A 20,026-nucleotide genomic window follows, 5' to 3' on the forward strand; every position below is an offset into this window, starting at 1 on the left:
TGGACGAACACCCTTTAACCATTCTTTTTACATGAATGGCACACCTCTAGCAGCCATTCAACACACAGCTGATGATATCACATTGATTCAAACTTATTTGCATGAGTAGTATAGAATAAGTGATGGCATGCGGCGTTATAAAGTTTTTGTTGGCACACATTAGGGGATACTGCATAACTCGGGGACTGCAAAGCTCCTACGGGAGTTCTGCAAGTGACACTCAATATTTTCAAGTGAGCTGAGCAGCACATATTTTGCCTACGGCATTCATCATTTGTGCCATCTGATAATGTAGTCTTCTTAGTCTTCAAAATGGATTTTTTAAAACCTGCCCTTTGCTCTTCCCCATTGACAGTGATGAGTTAATAGAGAAATCAATAGAATATTAATAGATGAACAGTGAGTAAAAAAATCATTCCACTAGACTGCATAGCCCCAGTTCCACCGTGATCTGTTCCTAGTTTGCTCTCAAAACGGTGCTTCATGGGCAGGGTAAGTACATGTGACATGAGTTTCATCACAGATGACAGCTAGACAAATGAACTTGCATTAGATTCTCTCTCAGGCACTTGTACGTGAGAGAAAAATTGTTGCACAGAGGTTCAGCATCTTCCCAAAAGCCAAGGAGAGTGTCAATTTCAGAATAAAAACTCATCAGTTCCTGGTTCCTCGCCCTGTATTCAGGCTACTCCCCTCTGGCTAAATCCTGGGCCCACCGAAGTCAGTGGAAAAGTACATTGCTTGCTGTGTCTTGTTCCTTCATTACAAATGAGATTTGGCCTGTGCTTTTCCATTAGGATTGTGTGCTCATAAACAATGCTTTGTTCTGTGTTCTGACTTGTTATAACTGGCCCATGGGGTAGGCAAATACTGGTACATAAAATCCTGTCTTACTTCATAAACTACTACTAATAAAAAAAACAAAACACACAACTTGAAGGAGCAGTTTTTAAAAAAAGAAAACAGTTCACTACAGGTCTGCAGGGGGCAAAGAAAATTAAATTAATAACAGTCCTCAGTGTCAGCATCCAAAACTCAATTTATATGCTTAAAATTGCCTGCTCCATTTACTCTGTTTTCTGTGAGAACATCACTGTCAGGGCTAATGTCTGAAGAGCCAGGGACCCCTTGCTAAACAGGGTGGAACACAAATGACACCACACCATAAAATGCTTTTCTCCTTTATGCCGATTTTAATTAACTTTTCAGTGACCCTTTCCTCATAAGCCCGAAGATCCCTTTCCTTTCAGGGACCCATAGGGTTCTCTCACCTCCCCCACCCTCAAGCTCCTCAACAATCCCACATGAGCCAAAAGAAGGTGGAGCAGGGTTGCCTCTGAAGCGAATATAGCTATTTTAGGTTGGGTTGGAGGGTGGATTGCTCAAGAGTTACATCAAGTGAACTCCCACTACTACTCAGAGGACAGGGTTAGAGGAAAATGCCAGAGGTGCACCCATCAGTACTGACTTTTTACATGCTGTACCCATTAGAGATTGAGAGGAGGGGTAGCACTGGAATGCGTTACCTAGGGAGGTGGTGGAATCTTCTTCCTTGGAGGTTTTTAAGGCCCGGCTTGACAAAGCCCTGGCTGGGATGATTTAGTTGGGAATTGGTCCTGCTTTGAGCAGGGGGTTGGACTAGATGACCTCCTGAGGTCCCTTCCAACCCGGATATTCTATGATTCTATGATTCTATGTTTCCAACTACATGCTACAGAAGATGAGAGTTGGACAGATATTCCAGTAACAATAATACTTTGCTCTTCTGTAACACTCTTTCCATGGATCAAGGCACTTTACATGCATTAGTTAAGCCACACAATACTTCAGCAAGGTAGACAAATACTATCCCAATTTTACAGATGGGTAAACTGAGGCACAGAGTTCTTACAAGAAATTATTTCCCCAAAGATCAGAAATACAAATCAATGGCAGAACAAAGAACACAACCCAAGAGCACAAGGAGTCAGAACTACAGCACAACTCCAGAGCACATGGGTAAAATATCTTGGCTGGCTTATGCACATTGATTAGCGTATTGTTAATTAGCAACTGGGAGTGAACTGGCGTTCGTTTGACAGACAAGTTGCAATTCCAAGTCCCTTACGCCAGCCAAAGAGAGAAAACAGAAAATAGCTGTATTAATGCAGCACATAGTGTTTCTACTGTACACTTCACTACAGAAATATTACCTGTGTAAGGTATTACCTTTTGTGAGAGAGTCATCATCTGGTAATGGAAAATTAGGCCAAAAAGGTGCAGTAAATCATGAAGAGGAAAGGCATCTTTTCCAGCACAGGCAGCATTAACATCAGATTCTATCATTACTCTTTGTCACCAAACAATGCTTCAACCACAAGCCTTATTTTTGCTGTTACACATGTCTATATCTATCCATCCTTCTGTCACATCTTTATGTATCACTACACAGATGACAAGATATGGGACTTTAAATCATCCACATTATTATGTATGCAGATATAGGTTTTTTTAAAAAAAATATTCACAGACATTATGTATGTGCACACATGCATATATACACACATACACAAGCACTATATATACTGTGTGTATGTATATATGCACACACACATATATATAATGTGTGTATATAACATACAAAACCCTATAAATATCTATATACTTAATAATGTGCATGATTTAAAGTCTCATATCTTGGCATCTACATATTGGTACATGCAGATGTGACAGAAGGTGGATAGATATAGACATATAAAATAGCAGAATCATTGCTTGTGGTTGTTTGGTGACAAAGTGAGAGAGATGGGGGTAGAGGGATGTGTATTTATATATGCATAAATAATGTAGATGGTTTTATGTACAATGTGTGTATAGTCAAGTGTGGGTTTATTATTATTATTTTATTTCCTTCTGTAAACGAAATGCTTAAACTTTAGCACATGTTTAAAATCCATCCCCATGTAGCTGAATATCTGTGCTTTGGTTACTATAAGTCTGATCTAAGCCCACTGAAGTCAATGGAAAGAACTCCCGTCAACTTCAATGGGGTTTGGATTCGGTCCTATGACTCTAATAGGGAAGAGGAAAACTATAATTAGTGGATATTAGAAATCTCTAAAATTTACATCAAATAGCTTTCCCATACATAATACTGTCACAGCTGTAAAGTCTGATATCTCAGGACCTTCCAGAGACAGAAATAAGTGTTGTGGGTCCCACTGAGAAGCTGACCTGTTTCCTGGAGAAACATGAGATGCTGGACCTTAGGGTCAAGCACTGAACACTGTGGACCCTAGGACTCAAACCAGAATCATGTTTGGGAGGAAGATGGAAGCATTTTTCTAGTTGTTGATAATGACGAAGATGATGATGATGATGATTAATGGCAGCTGCTTGACACTGCACAGAGGTTTGGAATGTTTGAAGTATGCCTCTAAGGTTACGACTACACTTGCAGATGTAGAGCGCCGGGAGTTAAACCAGCCCTTGGAGACAGCAGCAGGGAAAGCGCTGCCGTGTGTTCACACTGTGCTCCCTGTGACTGTGGAGCATGTCCACATTAGCAGCTCTTGCAACGCCACAGAGAGCAGTTCATTGTGGTAGCTATCCCAGTGTGCAAGTGGCTGCCGCATGCTTTGGAAAGGGTTTGTAATCCCTAATGGGGCAGGCACAGCATCATATGATGCAGGTTTCCCAATCCCATTGTTCCATGGGCATCCTACTAGATTGCCATCTGCTTTTCAAATGAGGGCCGGGGGGTGGAGGGTGATAGGGAGTGTGCTGTGTGTATGTGGGGGGAGAGACAGTGTGTTTTGGGGGGCAGAGAGTGTGTCAGCATGCTGTCTTGTAAGTTCAGACAGCAGCAGGGGGAAGGGGGAAACCTGACATCAGTCCCCACCCCCCCACCTCTCTCTCTCTCTCTCTCTCTCTCACACACACACACACACGCACGCACAAAAGCCTGCCTCTGCAGCAGGAGCATTCCACAGTAATGGTTTGCTTTGTGTCCTGAGCAGCTAAGCATGCGGGCTGTCAGAAACGGAGCTTTGAAAGGGGATATCTGCATGCCTGCAGCCGAGTTCAAAACAATGACCAGAGTGGTCACTTGACTTCAGAGGATTATGGGATGTTTCCAGAGGCCAATCATAGCGCAGTAATTCAACACCTCATCCACACTGATGTCCGGGTGTTTCAGCCGGGGCGCAGCAAGCTTTATGCTTCTCGTGGAGGTGGATTACCAGGGACGCTCCAGCCACAGGGTCCTGGCGCTCTAACTGCCTTGCCAATGTGGACACTTCAGGAGTTATGGCGCCCAGGGCTGATTTAATGCACTCCAACTTGCAAGTGTAGACAAGGCCTGAGAAATGGATTAGAGTCAGAATGCTGGTGAAGTGGTCAAAGGTTCATGACAAATGAATTTACCACAACGTAGTACCACATGGTATATTATCACATATGTACCTCCTCCAGTGTGGATGGATTGCATTTAAATGATGGGTCAGACACACATATATATACAGATGCCAATCACTCAGCAGCCAGTGGGAAAGAAAATAAATAAATAAAGCATTTAGCAGGGACTCTGCTTAGCATTGGTTTGTTTTTCATTTATGGAGTTTATTTTTTCCCCTGGGAAAAGTGAATTTAGCAAAACCAAAATTGCAACGCCTGCGTTCAGAAATACAAAATCAACTGGAAGACACAACCGACTGAAAGATAGATCTATCTATCTTTCCACACCTGGTCCACTGTATTCGACAATGAGAGCGCTTAACTCCAGAGACTAGCAGCTATTAAAAAAATGCATTGAATTCTCCCTGAAACCGAGGAGCAAATCCAGTATCTCAGGATAAAGGGAGTTTATAAATCTCTCAACTGTACTGATTAGCTCTTTGATCTCATCAAGAGTCATCCCAATCCCAATTTTCCAACACAGTCCATATTTTCATGCCCCCTACAGTGCTCACTTGCATAGCACTTAAAAACTCTCCCACAATAAGCTTACTAAGGCACACAATTCAGGTCATGATGATGAGAACATAGAGTCATGATCTAGTGCAATTTTGAAAAAATGTGTTTGCCCTGTTTTTTCCTCTACAACATCTCCAGACTACATTATTTCCACGCTAACACCAAAATAGGGCCCCTGTATAGGGCCTTCAAAGTAAAGACAAATAGCTTATGTTTAATGTGCTGGAGAAAGAGGAGCCAGTGGAGGAATACCCAAGCTACGATCAAAGTGATGAGCAAGAAAAACGATCTTCACAGCAGCCTTTTAGCATAGCTAGCTTTACTTGTTCATATCATCACTTGCTAAAGAATCTCCCTATTTCCCGAAGGCTTCCGTGTTATTTCTGTGCATCTACCATTTTACTTTCAGACTCGTATATATATTTTCCCCAAAACATACTCTTCACTTACCTTCTCCCCAGCAATAATACCAAAGAAACCTAAGGGAGATTATCATGATCAACTCATTGGTTATCAGCTTGTAATACAATACAGGGGTGCAGAAAATACAGTCATTTTCGGATGTAAACACAAGTGTCATCATGCCACAGACTAGGGGCCTGATCCAAAGCCCTCTGAAGTTAGTGGAAGTCTTTGACTTCAATGGCCACTGGCTCAGGCCCTGGGGAATTTATAGTTCTGTTCTACATAGCTCTGGTGTGACCACAACTAGGTATTATATATAGTCCCAAACACCTTGGTAGCAGAAGAAAATGAGTAAATTAGTGTGACAGATATGGCAATTTCCTGCAATATCTTTTGGAGATCTTGCTGTATTAAATTTACGTATCATTGCGGGCCAGGGATTGAAGGTAGTTCTATGGGGAAAGGTGACCACAGCTCCTCCAGGAATTAAGAAGTGTGTGCGTGTGTTTATGTGTGTAGGGGTGATTAGGCAAATTCACTCAGGCTGTAAACCTGTAAAGGAATGCCACCACTTGGAGAGGTTCACATATACTAGTTCATACTGGATTCTCCGAAGACCAACAGAAAAAGAAATGATTTTTGGATAAATAGCCTGAGTTTAGACTAACACAGAGCCTTCTTTCTGATCTAGAAAATGGAGAGGACTTTCTGTGCAAGGGGCTCCCCAATCCTTCCTGGGAGGAGTGGAAGGATTACTGAGGTCCCATAAGACTGTTGGGTGACCGCTGGAAACTTTTTAACAGACATATAGGAACTTGAATTGTTTTTAATAAGTTTTCTCTGTAAAGCTTTCACCTTAAGAATACATGTGCTTGCTAATAAAGAGCTGTGGGGTAATTTGTGACTGCTGGCAATTACAGCTGTTCATAGCTTTCGGACAGGAAGCAAAGCAGAGACACTGACCTTTTGTTGTGGATATCAGAGAGTAAGCTGGGAACTGTGCAGTCTGGAAAAATCCCTGGTCAGGAGGGATAGAGACACGTGTCTTCACCCAAGAGAGGTGACAGCTGAGGAGCCAGAGGCCTAGAGTGGGTGCCCTTGGTGGACCACAAGCAGGGAAAAACAGGTTCAGTTGCCCTGAACTGTGACAATTAGATGGAATACAGAGAACAGAAATAAAGTGATTGAAGAGCAAGAGAGATTAACTTGTGAGCAGGACAATAACTGTCTGTTGGTATTTGAAGAGTGTAAATGTCAAGGAGGAAGAAGAATTATTGAAAGGGCCTGTCATAACTATTACGGGAAGGGTAACAGCTCTCTGTGTACAGAGACTCCAAATCCTTTTACCTGTAAAGGGTTAAGAAGCTCGGGTAACCTGGCTGACACCTGACCCCAAGGACCAATAAGGAGACAAGATACTTTCAAATCTTGGGGGGGGAAAGGCTTTTGTGTGTGCTCTTTGTTTTAAGGGGGGTTCGCTCTTGGGACTGAGAGGGACCAGACATCAATCCAGGTTCTCCCCATCTTTCTAAACAAGTCTCTCCTATTTCAAACTAGTAAGTAAAAAGACAGCAAGGCGTCTTAGATTTACTTTGTTTTCTCAACTTGTAAATGTACCTTTTTACCAGAGTGTGTATCTTTGTTTGCTGTACTTTGAACCTAAGACAGAGGGGGGTCCTCTGAGCTCTTTAAGTTTGATTACCCTGTAAAGTATTTTCCATACTGATTTTACAGAGATGATTTTTACCTTTTTCTTTAATTAAAAGCCTTCTTTTTTAAGAACCAGATTGATTTCTCCTTGTTTTAAGATCCAAGGGGGTTTGGATCTGTATTCACCAGGAGTTGGTGAAAGGAGGGTGGGAGGAAGGAGGGGGGATGGTTAATTTCTCCTTGTTTTAAGATCCAAGGGGGTTTGGATCTGTGTTCACCAGGGAATTGGTGAAAGGTTTCTCAAGGCTTCCCAGGGAGGGAATTCTTGTGATGGTGGCAGCGGACCAAAGCTAAGCTGGTAGATAAGCTTAGAAGTTTTCATGCAGGCCCTTACATTTGAACCCTAAAGTTCAAAGTGGGGATACAGCCTTGACAGGGCCCAATAGAGTTTTACTAGGTGTAGAGGGCTGAGAAAGAAGAAAGAGATATTTAAGACGAATAGAGGGAAGAATTTCATCAACAGTGAAGTCTACTGGACCATGAAATAGTCTCCCAAAATAAATGGAGGCAGTCCTATAGCTTGGGTCATTTAAAATTAAATGGACAATATATTCAAGCATATTCTGTAGGGAACAATCCAATACTGACTCCCAGGGGATGGACATGTCAAGCTAATAGGTAGTTTCTATCTCTAATGACTATGAGTTTCCAAAATACTACAGTGAATTGGTGTATTTGAACAAATTGGATGTTTCATAGAATCATAGAAATGTAGGACTGGAAGGGACCTCGATAGGTCATTTAGTCCAGTCCCCTGCACTGAGGCAGGACTGAGTATTATCTAGACCCTACTTGATAGGTGTTTGTCTGACCTGTTCTTAAAAACCTCTTCTGTCAGAGATTCCACAGCCTCCCTAGGCAATTTGTTCCAGTGCTTAACTACCCTTACAGTTAAGAAGTTTGTCTAACCTAAATCGCCCTTGCTGCAATTTGAGGAAGTTACCTACCTGTAAATGGAGGTTCTTTGAAATGTGTGGTCCCTATTTGTACCCCATACATGGGTGTGCATGCGCACCATGCGTCTGAGTCCGGAAGTATTTCTTAGCAGTGTCCGTTGACCCACACATGCATAGTGCGTTCCCTTGTGCTTGCAGCCAAGGATATAATAGGTCATGCAGGATGATGCCTCTCCAGTGTCCCTCTTACCACCGTGTACTCGTCTGCACAGAGGGGATGGAGAGCAGGTAGTGGAATACAAATAGGGACCACACATCTCAAAGAACCTCCAGTTCATAAACAACTTGTGCCTCCTGATAGCGGTGGGGCACAATGTAAATGGAGGGACACGTGACTACCTCAGATGTCTCCTCTTGGAAGAACTTCCAGCCCCACCTCCCTGGGCCAGGGCAGCCAATCCCGCTGACTCCTAGGGGGCTGAGGCCACAGGAGCGGGGAGCACGTGCCTCTTGGCCCGGCTGGGGCCAGCCCCGGCTGAGCAGAGGCCTGGGAACCCGCTTCTGGCACCTTCCCCAGCAATAATAGTGACTGTCATCCAGGGCTGAGCATGTGAGGTTTGCAAACAATAATAAGGTATATCCAGCTAAAGCTGGGGAGGTGTGTGGCACAATCCAAAATGTCCATATCATTCTCATCACATTTCTTTCAAAATAGGTTTTAAATTAGTACTATTGATTGCAGAAGGATTGCTTAATACCGGCTTAATGCAGCATAATGATGGAGAGACATAATACACGATGCTAATTTTCTTATATTTTATCCTCTTCCTATTAATTAAAGAATCACTGAAGCTCTGTATGCAAGAATGGATACGTTGTGTAGCCCTCACAAGGCCACCGAATGAATGTACAGAACCAGTTATCAATGCAAAGTGGGTTTCGGTTGTGATGTCAGTGGAAAAACAAATTCTTAAGAAACAGAAATCTGAATCCCTGTCACCATATGCAAAATGGCTGAGTGAATTATCTAACACTTAGCTAATGCGGAATTAACATTAGGTGGGAGTAATACTTGGAAAGCCTACAAAATCAATAAGAATCTTATTTAAAAATAAAGGTGTGTTATGTCTGTGTACTTTTAGCAACCTTGTAGCACCTGGAGTGAAGTCTTCCACACCTGCTGGGCATCTTCCATCTGCTCATCACAGGAAGCTTTCATCTAGCATTTTCAGTTACAGGGAAGTGACAATGTCTTCTGTGCCAGGCAAGGGACGGTAGGAACATGCATAGGGAAAGGAAGCTGCTACATTCTCTCAATAATATCACAGGAATATGACCCACCTCTGCCACTACCTAAGAAAATACCATTACATCCATGCTTCTTAGATATCAAATGTCTCCCCCTCCAAAAAAAGAAGCCACGCTCTTCAGCACTGATACACAGGAGAAAGCAGAGTGCAAAGTATCTGTACAGCCTAGACTGCGCCTGTGAAATTAATAATGACATATGCCCCACATGCCTGAATGAATGTCTATATCCTCTACCCCAACAGGGCAGCTGTGATCAGCCAGACTGTCCTTGGTCTCTTTCTAGGGACTGATAGGAGGGCTGGGCCTTTTCACTTTGTGGACCACCTTCTGTATGAAAGTACTGTGAAGACATCTTTTTAGGACTGTACTATCTTCAAGACATTGCATATTTATCTTGTTCAGGTGAGTCCATCCTGGATCATTTTTCTCCCTTCAGTTCATCAATATTATTATTATTGCAAATTGTACATACAGATGGAATATCCAGATCATTGGACTGGGGATATTTTAATTTGTGTTTAGTTGTATACAATACCCAAGGTGGTTTTACCAGTACAACCTAAAATAAACACCTAAGTATACTTAAGAGCAGCAACATCCCAAAGTACAAATATATGCAACATACTGCAGTGATCCACATTATAGATGGCTCTGCAGGAGGCTCAGCCACGAGAGATTCCAGCAGAGGTTTTCACTGGATATTGCTGTCAAACTCACACTCACAGACAGGTACAGATGCTAAAATGGAGGATAAGCTTTCACAGTTTCACCTCTGGGAACAAAAATATTCAATGACTTTCTGTATCTTGGACATCAGCACTACCATTCAACCAACTTCAGCAGTGCATAAGAGGAGATTTACCCCTAGAAGACAAAATAAGTCTCCCATTTATAACATCGAATCATATCTAATTCTTATCTCTATTTAAAAGCAGCATATAATCTCTTCTGAAAGACATAGTGTATTGGGCCACAGTTTGAACTTCTGTCCTCTTTTTGCACTGTTGATTGCATCACACTTTTTGATACACTAATATTCAAATTCATTCTGATAAAATTAGCTGAATTCAATTAGACAATAAAGAGTATTTCTTATTCAAATGTTCTGATTTATTCTGAAGTCCTATCTTTAGGTTCATCCTTAGTTTAAGTGTGCTTAAGTTTAAGATTGACAATGTTCTCTGTTCTCAATCATTTATTGGTTAAATTCAAGCAACTGAGTTTTCCAAAAATGCAAACTGAATTTTTTAAAAGAAAAAAATTTATACATAACTCAATCATATCGCTTTTAAAAAAAGCTTGTGGCACCTTTTGACGTTGTATTTATAAACCTTTGTTCTGCCTTTTAGTAAAAAAAACACCCTGTAATATTGTAATTTGATTCCTTTCCTTCACCATTACTACGTTAAGAACCTACATATTCTTAGATAAAAGAGCAAAATATTTAATTATTAAGGTAGGAGGGTTACAGTATTTTCTTTTGCATGATCACTGATATTAGGCATTGACTGCTGATGGAAATAGAGGAAACAGGAAGTAGATGTATGTATAGAGTAAGGTGGATTGTTCAACCTAGCATACAACAACATATCTGGGTACAGTAACTCCTCACTTAACATCATCCTGGTTAACGTTGTTTCGTTGTTACATCGCTGATCAATTAGAGATCATGCTTGTTTAAAGTTGTGCAATGCTCCCTTATAATGTTGTTTGGCAGCTGCCTGCTTTGTCCACTGCTTGCAGAAAGAGCAGCCCGTTGGAACTAGCTGGTGGGGGCTTGGAACCAGGGTGGATCAGCAGCCCCCCATCAGCTCCCCGCTCCCCTAAGTTCCCTGTGCAGCAGCCGCCCAGCAGGCTATCAATTGCCTGCAGTTCAGCTGTCCCTCCCCCGACTGCCATGTCCTGCTCCTGCCCTCTGCCTTGGAGCTGCTCCCGGGAGCCTCCGGCTTGCTGTGCAGGGGGTGGGGAGGCGGAGGGGTGCTGATGTCAGGGTGTCCCCCTCACCACGCTTCTGCCCCCCGCTCCTGTACCCCATCTCCACAGAGCAGGGGGGGACAGGACAGGGCTCAGGATGGAGGGAGCTTGCTGGCAGTAGCTGCTGTCTCAACTTGCTGATCTACATAAAAAGACAATGTACTTAGAGTGGGGTCAGCGTACTTTAAGGGGAAATGCGCATTTCTCTCTCTCACACACACGGTGTGTGTCTCTGTCTCTCCCTCTTTCACACACACACACACACACACACACACACACACACACACACACAGTGTGTGTGTCTGTCTTACACACACATGCACCTGCACCACCCCCACCCCCACCCCCACACTTTGGAAAGTGGAGGGAGTGGTGCGCTCCAGTGGGATAGTGTGGGTTCATCATCACGTTCAGTTTCCAGAGGGAATGTTTGCAGGCACAGCCATGCTGTCTCTCCTTCCTCCTTTCCTGCTGCCTTGTAGAGTGTGAGGCTACATTAACAACAATGTGTTAACCCTTGAGGGGTCAGCTAAGTTCTAGTTCATCATTTAGCAGTAAGGCATTCCCTGGGAAATATCCCACCCTCTTCCACCCTCTGACTTCACCACCTCAACCAAGATTCACAATCATCATTGCTGTGTACAGTATTATATATATATAGACACACACACACACACACATACAGTCTTTTGTCTGGCAAAAAAAATTTCCCTGGAACCTAACCCCCCATTTACATTATTCACTTAACATCGTTTCACTTAAAGTAACATTTTTCAGGAACATAACTACAACGTTAAGCGAGGAGTTACTGTATATCAGTGGTAGTGACAACCAGCCAATAGCAGAAAGAATGCCAGTAAACTGCATCTGTTCCACGTCTCTCACACACTGGGTCTGATCCTCTGATCTTTATGCACACAAAGCTATCACTGATCACAAGAGAGCTCTGCCTGCACCAGCACTGCAGCCCTGAGCCCAATGACTCTATAGCACTATAGACTATGAGACAAAATATGTGTTTAAAAACATTTAATCCTAAACACTAATTCCTTTAACTTTCATCAGTGACTATATGGCACTGTAATTCTTCCTTGCTCTACATGTTCCAACTATAATATACACCTGAAAATGCTCCCAACACCTAATGGAGGTGTCACAACTCCAACAATATAAAACCAACATTTTCTTCTTGCTTCAAAGTGTCTACCAGGCGGCTAAGCTAATGCCAACTCCCACTTCCAAGACAGCGGGTAGTGAAGGCTACTGACCTCAATCTGCTGAATGGCTTCTTCCCGCAGACGGATGGCCTCCAGGTCCTCTTCTGTGATTTCCGAGAGCAGGGCTTGATCCTGACTCTGGTTCTGCCACATGCCATCTCCTCCATTAAAAATCTTCTCATCATCAGCCAGGTCGGAGAAGGGGGTCCTGGGACTCTGCTGAGACGGGAGAAAGGAAGTAAAACAGGGTTAGATTTAACAGCATGGTTACTGCCTTATCTTCCAGGCACATTATGCAAAACACAGCTCCATGTACCAGATATAGCGCCTTTGGAATGCCCCACCTTTATGGAAATCACTCCTGTCCTGGCTTCCCAAGCCACCACACACTTATTCTCTTTAAATTCTCAACCTATTTATCATTGTGGGCTGCATTTGTGGCCCACAATGTGTTTCGTGGGCTGCAGGTTGAGAACCACAGCGCCCCTCACCCTAAAACTGCCCACAGTCCCTATGCCTAGCGCCCCACCCAGAGCAGGGCCAGGAGTGGAGCCCTGGGTGTGGGCCAGGCAGCCGGATCCCAATACGGCCGCGTGAGGCCAGGCAGCAGCCAGGACCCGGACCCTGTCACGCAGGGCTAGGCAGCAGCCGGGACCCTCAGCACTGTGCCAGGAGCGGAGCACCCAGAGAGGCTGGCAGCCAGGTCCTGAAAGGGGGGGCCAGGAGTGGAGCCCCACCTAAAATCTGGGGCAAACCCCCTAGTTTCCAGAACCCCCCGTCAAACCTATCCAAAGACCCACTCTCCCACCCCGTGCCCCACTGCGGCACTCACCAGCCTCCTGCTGGCAGGAACGCTGGTGCAGGCTGCAAGACACTGTCTCCCCCTCAGCCAACCCCACCCCCTGCCAGACCAGAATGGCAAATTTTGAATTTTTTTTAGCACAGAGCTGGGCCGCAGCTGTATGCTAAGTGGGCTGCATGTGGACCATGGGCCGCACGTTGAGAACTGCTGAGATAGATGATGGGTAGGAGAAGGTAAGTATTATCCCTGTTCTATAAATGGGGAACTGAAGAGGTCAAGTGACATGCCCGAGGTAACATGGAAGTCTTGGTAGAGCTCGGAATTGAACTGAGATCTCCTGAGACCCAGGCTAATGCCTTATCCACATCATCTCTCTCATCATATATTATATTATATATCTCATCATATAGGCCCTGATCCAGTAGAGCACTTATGCACACATTTAAGTTTAAACACATTAGTCCCACTCATGGGACTGTTATTACTTATTATGTCACTTTACCAAAGCATATGCAATTTCCCTACGCTGAAGACTTTATGATCTAATTTACAGTACACGAGTTATCAGAGAGTAACAAACCATATGTATGACGGGAGTAGTAAGGAGAGCGGTAACAGCAATACGATAATGCAGTTATCACTACGGGCAACTCAGGGCTCCACTTTGGTTTGCTTTTTGAATTAACTCGCTGCTCACACAACAGGTGTTCGTTTTTAGGAAGCATTTAAAGCTCTGCGTGGTGTAACATTAAGCATGTAAGTGGCTCCATCAAACTGGCATTGCTCCCAGTTTTGCTTATCAAAAGTTAAACTAAAATGGCAGTTCAGATGCTTGCAACGTTATGAAGTTGGAGGACGACATGGTGGTTGCTACCTCAGCCACAAGTGTCTCTCAGGGGTTGTGTTTCGGAAGGAAATACTTTGTTACTTTGCAATGGCCCTGGTTCTGAATGTTGCCAAGTGCCCTCAATTTCCATTGAATGAATGAGAATCAAGAGCTTTCAGCAGCTCACTGGAGTTTCACGGCACCCTGCAAAATTGGGTCCTAAAAACTGCAGTAAAAAGCAGTCTGGTCAACTTGAAAGGGATGACGACCCCAGCCACGGAGTATGTGACTGAAGAGAAAAAGAGCACCTGTAAAATTATCTCTGTTTTTTGGAGGAAGTGTGAAGGGGGAGCAAAGAGATGGGAATACAGGGCCCAAGAGTTTCAAAATGGGTGCCTAAACTCAAACTCTTAAGGTCATATTTCCTCATCTAATGTGTGCTGGATTTTCAGAAATGCTGGGCATCTGGCTCTCTGACTTCAGTTGGATCTTCTGGATGTTCAGGGCATTTGGAAATCAGACCACTTATTAAGGTGCATAAATATGGACTTAGGAATCTAACTTTAGGCACCCATTTTTGAAAATCTTGGCTGAGAAAAATCAATAAAATGTAAGGGGAGAAGTGAGAATAGGGGATGGTTTGAGGCTGTATGCATAAAAATGGGGGGAACATTCAAAAAAATGTTCCCAAAAGTTATAAATAGAGAAGGAGATCCTTGCCATCATATTTTCCATTATTTCTTCCTCTCTTTCCCTGAGAACTTTTTTCTGGAGTGGAAGGATATATTACAAAAGGAAACTTCACAAAAATAAGGTTTAAAAATGCATTAACAATTACCAAACAATATTTTAATAGCATTCAGACATTCCAGGGGGTGTATTATTGGTCCATTAATAGATGTGTCAGATAGTTGAAAGCATATGGCAGACTGCCTTCACCACCTGAGGCACGTATTAATCGACCAATAAAACACCCTGGTGTACCCTAATGTAACTCTTGTAGCTATGAAGGTCTCTTCTCAACTCAGCACATGTCTCACGTATTAAGGTTAATGGGAGTTGGATACACAGTTAGCACGGTCACATTTTCACAGGGCTATCCAATCGCAATTTACACTGTCTTCATCAAACTTATTCGGTGTTTTCTAGCAGTGGCTGTACAGGATCAAGGGGAAAGCCATCACCCCAACAAATATACATGAGATGATTTGGCACCATCAAACTATGCACATAGCTAATCTACATAACCATGTGTTCCTCTCACTGTTACCCTTGTTCTATCTTCCTCTACTCCTTATTTGTTACATGCACTCGTTTTTGTGACTTGTCTTAAATTAGAGTTTGCACTCTTTGGGACAGGGTCCATGTCTTCCTAAGCAGTTTTACAGTACAATGGGGCTGCAGTCTTGACTGGTGCCTCTGGGTGCTGTATTGCAATACAAGTAAATACATACATAACAATAATCCACCCCTACCACAACAATAGATATTGCTCCAATATCTCCTTAAAAAGCATGGGCACTGATGTGTTTAAATAGATTATGGTCCAAGCACATTATACGCGTGTTCTTCCTATTAAACAAACTGGTGACATGAGTTAACTTCAGAGTCACTGAAAACAGCTGTGTGAGTCTGTCTCCTGGACATCTTGCAAAGAAGCCACATGAATAAGTGATCCTGTATTAAAGGAAAGAACAGGATGTGTGCTGGCTGGAATTTCCTGCAAGACACAAACATGGAGCTGTGTTAACTCTCCATAGAGTCATTATAGCTGGCTACTGTGATCCATTTTTTGCTGATTATTTTGATGTAGTATGTGGCCCTCATACAATGGGTTGAATGAACAACCCCCTTGTTTTCAAGCAGCACCAAATGGAAACTCTCAGCTAACAAAGCAGGTCCTGTATTTTCCGCTTCATGCACCTGACGAAGTGGGTTCTAGCCCACGAAAGCTTATGCCCAAATAAATTTGTTAGTCTCTAAGGTGCCACAAGGACTCCTCGTTTTTTTGTTTTGGATTTAAATGTGTAAAGAAATCTAATTTGATGTAATATTTTGGATTGTAAATTATATTTTAATTGGGTTTTACTTGTATTTCCTTTACATTTTGAATTTTGTTTGTTACTGTATTTGCCAATGTTACACTGATAATCAACAAAGTTAGAACGGAAGCACTTGATCTTCCATAGTTAAAGTTGCAATCTGAGATGGGCTTAAAATGAGGCATAATTTCCTGGTTTCCTCTATACATATGTGGCTTTTCAGAATTAAACTTACCATGGTGCTAAATTTTATGCTATTTGAATTTTCTATGTAATTGTTGTTTGGATTCTTTTTATAAATTTTTAATAGAAAGTGTCTGAGTTTGGTCTGTTCTTGAAATTTGCCTGTGGCAGACTTCTGTCACTGTGTATCTTTAAAACAGACATTGTATCTGCAAAGGTATTGGTAGAGAGGTGAAAAAGTTCAGTACTTGTGATGTGCTGGATAGTTTTTGAAAATATTTTTTTAGGACTAAGGGTCATTTTTTGTTGTTATTCAACATATGTGAAAACTAATGAACAAACAGTAGCCAAGACACATTCTCTCCATTGGATAAAATCTTCTCTGTAGGATAAAATCTTTTCTCCCTGCAGCTACGGTTTTATCAGATTGTATCCTACAAATAAGGTTTTATGTGCAGTTCTTGATAGAAAAAGTTGTATCTGGCCGGATGGATAAAAATTCTGTCAGTAGCTGTACTTCTCTAGCAGATAAAATCTTCACTTCAGCAACTACGCTCAGGGGCTCTGAACCAATTTGTATAGTGGGGGTGCTGAGAGCCATTGACCCAAAGTGTAAACCCTGTATCTGATGGAAACCACTTCAAGCCATGGGCTGTGGCAGCACCACAGAACCCCTAATTCCAGCACCTATGGCTGCGCTTCTGTGACACATCCCCAGAAATTACCTCCACGGAGTTCTACCCCCCTCCAGCTGCTTAAATATTTTAATGGGAAAAATGTGTAGGAAATTAATACACAAAAAAACTTAATTGTGAAATGGTTAAAGTTACCACACACAAGACACATAACAAAAACAAATCAACAAAGCACGGAAATGAAAAGTTAAGCCACCTAACACTATTGGCCCTCTCTTTTTCCACCCACAAGCACAACCTTACAGCTACTGTATCTACTGTACAGCATATCTTCAGAGGACTAGAGAATGTCCCATACAAAGAACATTTGCTCTGTCCATGACTCAAAACTACAGCTCTCTTTTACACATCTAACTTTCAAGACACTATTACTGATGCTTTTTACAAGTTCTGCTCCTACTGGAAATTAAAAGAAACAGACAAAACAGTTGGATAGGTACTAGAGGGAAAGGCCAGGAAGTGCTGATGAAGCTAACACACATGTATTATTACAACATGCTGATATTTTGCTGACTTTTCAACCCTAACTAGGCTTAATGTGAATTCAATTTATCATATTGCATTGTGTTAGTGGTGAACACAGTCTTCTCCATTGGCTGTCTCTAGAACAAGGGATCCTTGAAATGTCATGGCTCCCTTGTCCACATGATCTCAACTCTTGGCTGCGGTCTTTCACAGCTTTCTTTTTTGACTAGGTGGATGCTATTAAGAGGTCTTGCATGTCAAACTCTGTCACTTGCTTCACTTTCTTTTATTACAATGGCTATGACAAAGCTGTCAGTGTCCTCAGAACTTGTGGGAAGCAGGTCTTACAACTGGAGTGGCAACCTCATTCTGGAAGACAAGGGGAAACACACAACATTTACACAACTTCTTCGCCATCCACTCACATACTTTATATCAGGGGTCAGCAACCTTTCAGAAGTGGTGAGCCGAGTCTTCATTTATTCACTCTAATTTAAGGTTTCGCGTGCCACTAATATAGTTTAACGTTTTTAGAGGGTCTCTTTCAATAAATCTATAATATATAACTAAATTATTGTTGTATGTAAAGTAAATAAGGTTTTAAAAATGTTTAAGAAGCTTCATTTAAAATTAAATTAAAATGCAGAGCCCCCCGGACCGCTGGCCAGGACCCGGGCAGTGTGAGTGCCACTGAAAATCAGCTTGCGTGCCGCCTTTGACACAGGTGCCATAGGTTGCCTACCCCTGCTTTATATAATTAAAGCTTCCCTCATAATCAGGTGTATTCAAGTTCCATAGGAAGTTGGAAAATGCCTTTTCTATCCCAGATCACACCACTATGACCCACACCATCCCATGGCAGTAGTTTGACATCCAGCTCCACTAGTGGCCAGTTCCTAACTAATGGCATACAGAGACATTTCATTTCTAGGTCATCAGTTCAAACCCAACCCAGGTTATATACTCAGGGCCATCCTTAGGCACACACCTCTGCGTAGGGCACCTGAAAATTTGGGGCACCCTGGGTCTTAGTGTCCACCCTCCCGCCTCTTCCTATCCCTGTTCTGACCCTTCCTGCAGGCTCCCACCACAGCTGGCTGCTGCAGCCTGGTGAGTCTTCCTCGGGAGGGGATCTAGTAGTTAAAAGTGAAAAAGCTTCCAGCCTGCCAGACCTATTAGCACAACACTGAAATTGTTAAAGAGCCAGTCACATGGTAATAAAGCCATTTAACAGGTATTTGCCAACCCGCAGGTATATACCGTCCGTTTCTGTATTTACTGACAAAAACAGTTGTGCATTACCGTAATATTTACTCAGAACATGTCAGTCTACAGGACCTTAGTTTAAAATTTGCTTTAAAATATTTCATTAACGTGTTGCTGAAGATTATAAAATCACATCTCTAAAAAATCCTTGCACAGATTTTTAGATGCACCATCTGAGTATTCATCTTTAGCCTTAAATGCTTGGATTTTCAAAAGACCACACGACTCTAAAATACACGTGTGTGCCCGGGCTGCCATCAGGCATAGGGGCACCAGGTTAACAATATTGCATAAGGCCCCATAAATCCTTAGGACGGCCCTGTATGTAATAATAACAATACCTAGCCTTGTTGTGCACACTGTACTTGCAAGATTTCAACAGAGTCACTCCGGATTTATATCCATGGAACGGAGAGGAGAATTTGGCTCACATAATCAAACTGAATTCTACAAATGGCAAGTTGGTCCATGACAACCATTCACGAGCACATAAATCTGTAATGCAATAGGAACTTCACGCACACCAGGTTACAAACCAAACCGGGGTGCTGTCCCTCCTTTACGCCTCAGGATTTCCTGTAACCCTAGCAGGAATACGACCACAATAAGGAATCACCCACACACCTACCTTTCTTCATGTAAGGTATCACATCTCATCTAGGGAACTTTTTGGCTGCAGCATTTGCACAAACTGCAAACACACCAATGGAGAGATGTGTATCTCTTACTTTACAGTCTGTGTATACATCTACAGAGTCGGACTCCTATTCATGAGGATAATCCCACTCTCAGTAGCATGCATGAAGATTAACATTTAATTGCACTTTGAATAATGAGTCCAGACTGCCTACATTAAAGAACATGAAAATGCTCCACAGCAATGGCCCAAAAGACCATTGCTTGCAATACCATTTGTTACAAAGTTGGAATGTTACTGGTGAATTTTTAGTACATATGTTGGCATGAACAAAAATGACATGGAATAGCCAGCTCTGTCTTCCCAGCTGCAATATATAGCTACATTAAAAAGACACAGATTAGATTAGATAATCTTTCTCAAACCATCCTTCCAAAACAACTAACCTTGCAGACTCAGAAAGATTTATAGATGTATCTCGTCAAGCAGAAGCCCAAAGCAATTACAGGTAGAAAAGCCTCAGGCAGCCGCAGAACAAGTGGCCTGGGACTTCTAAATCTTTTAGAGAAGTGAAATAGTGATATTACAACTTTGCATTATCTTTCACACAGAAGAGAGTAGCAGTGATTGGTAACCAGAGCTCC

At 42.6% G+C, this 20,026-nt stretch overlaps 1 protein-coding gene across 8 annotated transcripts in view; it reads right to left on the bottom strand.

Moving 5' to 3' along the window:
* TSNARE1 (t-SNARE domain containing 1) overlaps positions 1 to 20,026 on the bottom strand; it is a 686,859-nt gene that overhangs the window by 259,639 nt on the left and 407,194 nt on the right. For 6 of the 8 annotated variants that reach the window (XM_026646868.1, XM_026646837.1, XM_024213558.2 and 3 more), the window contains one exon: positions 12,518 to 12,685. In XM_026646868.1, coding sequence (XP_026502653.1) covers positions 12,518 to 12,685 — 168 coding nt within the window. The remainder of the gene's footprint in view (positions 1 to 12,517; positions 12,686 to 20,026) is intronic. The other 2 variants (XM_026646872.1, XM_026646856.1) reach the window with 1 other exon arrangement.

This window comes from Terrapene carolina, unplaced genomic scaffold (genome assembly GCF_002925995.2).
Source record: "Terrapene carolina triunguis isolate 2854851 unplaced genomic scaffold, T_m_triunguis-2.0 Scaffold58, whole genome shotgun sequence".
In the NCBI taxonomy this organism is placed as follows: Eukaryota; Metazoa; Chordata; order Testudines; family Emydidae; genus Terrapene; species Terrapene triunguis.